Source organism: Rhipicephalus sanguineus, chromosome 1, assembly GCF_013339695.2.
Source record: "Rhipicephalus sanguineus isolate Rsan-2018 chromosome 1, BIME_Rsan_1.4, whole genome shotgun sequence".
Classification (NCBI taxonomy): Eukaryota; Metazoa; Arthropoda; class Arachnida; order Ixodida; family Ixodidae; genus Rhipicephalus; species Rhipicephalus sanguineus.
The window spans coordinates 151,403,770-151,409,228 of NC_051176.1; the positions used below are offsets into that span (position 1 = coordinate 151,403,770).

Here is a 5,459-nt window from a genome sequence, read left to right on the forward strand (position 1 = left end):
TACCTTTAGGTAGCATATGCAGTAACTCTAGATTACCCAACAAACAGCTCCATCTGCTGTACGGCTCCGTAACTCTTCGCTCCGTGTTCGCAGCGCACCTGACCGAAGAAAGCAAGAGAAAAACAAAAGCGGAGGGATAAAGGGGTGTAAAGCAAAGGACACACGCGGCATGCTGATATACTTCGGCGCACACTGCCTTGCGAAGCTTGCAAAGAGATGCCTGTTGGATATTTGCGCTGATCAAGTCTCGTGTGGCGGCACTGATTTACCGCGGACGCGCGCAGCAGCGTCCGTGGCACTGCCTACACATGTTTATATACGTAAATGATTGCTTTCGTCGGTGTGCAACACTGACAAGCTAATGTTGATCAATCATGCTCTCTCGCGCGCGTGGACGTCGGCCGTCGTTTTAAAATGCGTCTATACCGGAATACATTGTTCTGCAAGTCTAGCTTATGTTGCAGGCGAGCAACTAAATTGCACGGAGAAATAAGAACTGAGGTTGAAGAGCGCTTCTGCGCGCGCCGATCACTTCCGAACCAAAGCGCAGTGCCGATATTGAACAATATCGGCACTGCGACTTGATTGACGAAACAAGTTTGCGGCGGGTGAGGGATAAGGTTCGGGTAATCACGGCAACTTAAAGAATTGTTGCCGAGACGGACGAAGACATTTGCATCTTGAGTAATAAGGCTTTAATGCCACAAAAAAAATGATGATGAAGTTTGGCGCGTCACAATGCAACCGCGAAGAACTGCCCTATAGCTACGAGCACGACACACGTTCTTGCAGGACTCAAGGTCTGACCCTCAGCGTAGTCCCCACTGCACTACACAAGATTTTTGTGAACACTTCACCGTGTGACGGTCGAGGCAGATCAGTTGATGGATTGCGTTGCGTCTTACGCCGACAGCAGTGACACAGGCATCGTCGGAGCGGAGCGTGCGGTAGAGCCGATGTGGCGGCAAAGACGTCCCGGACAGCCAGTAGTAGGCCCAGGTCTGGAGTACGCCCGGGTCCAAGAACAACGGACCGGCGCCGGCTGCTGGAGCGCCTGGTAGACGGGAGCCAGGCTCGAGCGGTCACCAGGCACAGGGGTAGGCTTCGGGACCAGGACCCGACGAGCGCTTCACCCTGCGACTGCTTCGTTCGGTTTGTTTGTTTGTTGTGTTGCCCTGAGGAGATGGCACATACCCACGAGGGGGATTGGCCACACTGACAATTATATATGAAAACTTCAAAAAGCAAAAAATAAGCACGAAACGCGATGTAAATAAAAAAGGAAAGAGTTAAGAAGTTAACAAAGCCGCAGGATAACGATTGAAAAAAAATATATTTAATAATAAAAAGGAAAAAAAAAAGTTGGTATCCGTAGTCGGTATCACTAGCAGCGTACTCTTCCTGTTGCCTGAATGAACTTGTGTATCGCAGTTATAATAGCACTGCGGCTTGCCCCAAGCTGATTCGCTCCAAACGACAACAGGCTAGAAGTAGTAAATTGTAAGCCCAGCCTACCAGTCGGCATTTCCAGAAAATTCTACGGAGTGAGGCGAAACGGCGGCATGTAGAAAAAAGTGATCTATTGTTTCTGGTTCATTGCAAACTGCACATAGATTTGTTAAGGAAAAGCCAGATTTATGCAGGTAATAATTTAATCGGGGAACTCTACAGCGAAAACTTGTGAGAGTCACCTCGCATTGACGTGAAAGACATTTGGTGGTGTTCCATGGGAACTGTAAGTGCTGGTAATCCGCTGATTGTGTGAGAGCTGTTTCGGTGTTTTTTAAGTATAACAGTCGTTTGAATCTCTCTCCGGTAATGAAAGAAAAAAGGGGTACGACATTTAACACTGGACCATCTAAAGACGCCGTGGCGAGTGCATCAGCTGCTTCATTTATAGAGATTCCAACATGCCCGGGGACCATACTAACCGAACCTCTGATATGGTACAGGATACAAGGCTCGAAAATATTCGAAGAAGCTGTGATTGTTTTGCGGACGTTAAATGCATACAAACCGATAAGGCATCTGTAATAATAATAACTTTCGATTTTGTGAATTTAGTTTTCTAACAGCCAATGTGATTGCCATAAATTCGGCAAGAAATATTGGGGTGAAGTCAGGTAGTCTGAGAGCAAAGACCAATTGAGCTGCTGGGAGAAAATGCCCACTCCGGCCTTCTGAAGATTTTGCGTGGCGTCCGTAGAAATTACAAGGTGAGCAGGAAATTGACCGAGGTGATCATTAAGCAGACCTTCTAGAATACGCTTTGGAAGCAATTTAGCATTTTTTGGGAAAATGTCGTCGAAAACTAAATTAAGCTTCAGCGAACACAGTTTTGGGCAAGCTAGCACGGCAGAGAAACATGTAGGTCTGATAACAGCGACTCGACGAAAATTACTTGAGGCCTTCGATAACGTTGCCACGGATGCTTAAAGAATGAATCGGGAGACGTGATAAAAACTATCTGGGAACGGGAGAGAGGTGCATCATAGAGCTTTAAAAACGTCTGCACGGTAAGCTGCTTAAATCTTGCATCAAGTGGAATGAGTCGAGCTTCCAAATACAGCACGCTAATAGCAGCACATCTCGGTAGTCCAAGACACAGACGTTCGTTCTCGAACTCTCCTCGTCTTCTTCCACTTCTCCCTCTTCCACACGGCTTGGCTTGACTTCGACGACACGATTCCGCCTTTTCGATGTCTCGTCGTCGTCTTCGTCGGTGCACCGCACATCACAAAACACAACGCCGTGCACCAGATGGGACTACCGCGCACATCATGACAAAAGCCCCCCCTTTCGAAAGTTTTTTTTTTTTTTTTTCAAAAAAAAACTGTCCAAAGTGCGCGGGATACAAGACTTACGACAAACAAATGTACAAAAATGTGCACCAAGACAATAGTCTGCTGTGGGAGTCCCTATGCACATGGTACTTAATTACATTAATGTTGTAGAGCTAGCACCTACACCTGTAGCCTGCTCATATAATCAGCACCCACGTTCTCTGATCCTTTGATATGCTCAACACGAAAGGTGTACTCTTGCAATGCGAGACTCCAGCGTAAGACCCTGCTGTTCAAATGCTTGGCTTGAGAGAGGTATCGTAGCGGTTGATGATCAGTCTGAACGACGAACGAGGTTCCATAAAGGAAGATATGAAACTTGGCGATCGCCCAAACTAACGCTAAACACTCTCTTTCAATTGCAGAGTATCTCTCTTCCCGGGGCATAAGTTGGCGGCTGGCATATGACACGGGTGAAGAAGACCTTCGTGTTCCTGCATAAGTATAGCGCCTATACACCTATCAGAGGCATCTGTACGTAATACGAAGGGTTTCTTTATGTCAGCTGCCTTGACTACTGGTACAGATGCCAGATGTTTGAGGGTTTCAAATGCCTCTTCTCTTTCGGTATTCCACGCTAACTTGTTCTTTTCCATCTTTCTTGTCATTTCAGTCAGTGGTTTCGCTTTCGCGGCATAATGAGGTATGAGGTCTCGGTAATTCGCAATGCCCATAGACTGTCGCGCCACCAAGCGGAAGGAGCGTCCTCTCGAGGAGGCAGAGAATATCTACCACTGAGGAGGGTTAGTAGCTGACAAAATGGCAGCACTACGTAGTCGCTCCCTTGTTCGGCTGTGCTAGCCTCAGTGTTTACGCGTTGGCGAGAAAGGAACCCTACGACTTTGCATGTTCCCTGCATCAGTGAACAAACCGGGCCCTCCGTGACACGAGAAATCTGATTCGTTCTTGCGAGACGCGAAGTTATCGTGAAAATACGTGGCAACTCGCGCTTTCAATGACAGCCCACAGTGACACATTTCAGCTTCGCGAGGTTTTCTGTAGCCACGCAGGTTGGTTCAATGTTATCGTCTGTCATTTTCAGTTGAAACTCACGCTGTTTTACTTGCATATAGCATTCGTCAGTGTTTTTTGCAGTGCATCAATCCCATAGCATTGTACGCGGGAGGTCGCGCGGGCTCGCCATGTGCTCTTCTATAAGTGAGCAATCTCAAGTTGGCGATATACATTATAGGGCGTCTATCTTTTGTCAGGAAAGCGCTGTTACGAATCGTGCGACCTACGTTTTAGTCATTCGTGGACGCGTCCGCTCCACGCCTTTCGTGGAGCGAACGCCCTCAATGCCATCCTTCACCAGTGTTGATTTCACGGCCAGCGCTGCGCCGCTTGTTTTTGTACGTTTGTTGATAGGTGGCAGCACACTGCAAGCGATTTGCTTGTTGACCGGTTTGAGAGCGAAATCAGCGAAATGTTCTCCGCGCCCAGACGTCTGTCTAATTGCTAATCGTAAACATGGTGACGTGGAGTGGTGGAAGTCGTTCGGCGGAGGAAATTCTCCAGATTGCTTTCAGCAGCGATGTTGAAAGGAACCATCTTGACGATGAGGATTTTTCACTGGACGTAGAAGGCTGTTAAAGCACCGAGAGTGACAGCGACGATGAACGATCAGCTGCTAACTGACGAGGAGCGACTTGCACTTCACGTCCCTCGTGCGGTAATGTTCTTTCACGTTCGTAAGTCACTTTGATTGTATTTAACGGTAATATCCTTGAGCGAGATCAAAATAAAAAGCATAGTCTTTCTTGTGCATTGCATGTAGCGCAATTATTGTGGATATATAGAGCGCCGCATGCAGCCAACACGCTCGAGCTTGATCAGCGAAACGAAATGGTTAGAGAGATGAAAACGTGTAGTCACGGCCACAATCCACGCATCTAGGCTAACTTCTGTACTTCACCGGTACCTTCCGAACGGCATTGTTGTTCGACGAATGTTTCGCTACGTCGAAGTATTCGACGTTGCGAAAAGCATACGTGTGCATTCTTTCGATATTCGTGTTTCGATCGTGCTGATCGAACCTGCAACATGCGAGTGAAATGAATGCACGGCTAGAGTCTGAGCATCTGAGCATGTCTGTGATACAAGCGCTACTGAAAGGGTTGTTGAATGCTTCCCAGGTAGCACAAAACGGATAATTGACGTTTTATAAAGTTTATCCGAGACGATAAAAACGTTTAGAAAACGTCACGGAATAGAAGCTGGAGGTCTAGAAAACGTTTTATATCTCGTCTAATGTCCGGCTAGAATCCGTTTTTAAGACCATCTAGAAAACGTTTTTAAGACGATCTAAAAAACGTTTTTAAGATGTTCTAGAAAACGTTTTAAAAACGTTTTAAAAACGTCGCAAAAAATCTCATTTTTAAAACAGATAAAAATATCCCATTCCATCGTCTTTGAAAAGACGTTTTCTAAACGTTTTTAAGACGATCTAGAAAACGTTTTAAAAACGTCGCAAAAATCCCATTTTAAAAATAAAAATATCCCATTGCATCGTCTTTGAAAAGACGTTTCTAAACGTCTTCGAGACGTCATGCAGGATCTCTTTTCTTTAGCTGTTTTGTTTTTGCGCATGCAATTATAATAGTGCACGTTTTTAGG

General features: G+C 46.2%; 1 protein-coding gene across 1 annotated transcript in view; it reads left to right on the top strand.

Annotated features, from left to right (window-relative positions):
- The first annotated feature begins 4,313 nt into the window (after positions 1-4,313).
- LOC119387131 (lysosomal alpha-mannosidase) overlaps positions 4,314-5,459 on the top strand; it is a 28,279-nt gene continuing 27,133 nt past the window's right edge. The window contains exon 1 of the mRNA XM_037654441.2: positions 4,314-4,421. Coding sequence (XP_037510369.2) covers positions 4,314-4,421 — 108 coding nt within the window. The remainder of the gene's footprint in view (positions 4,422-5,459) is intronic.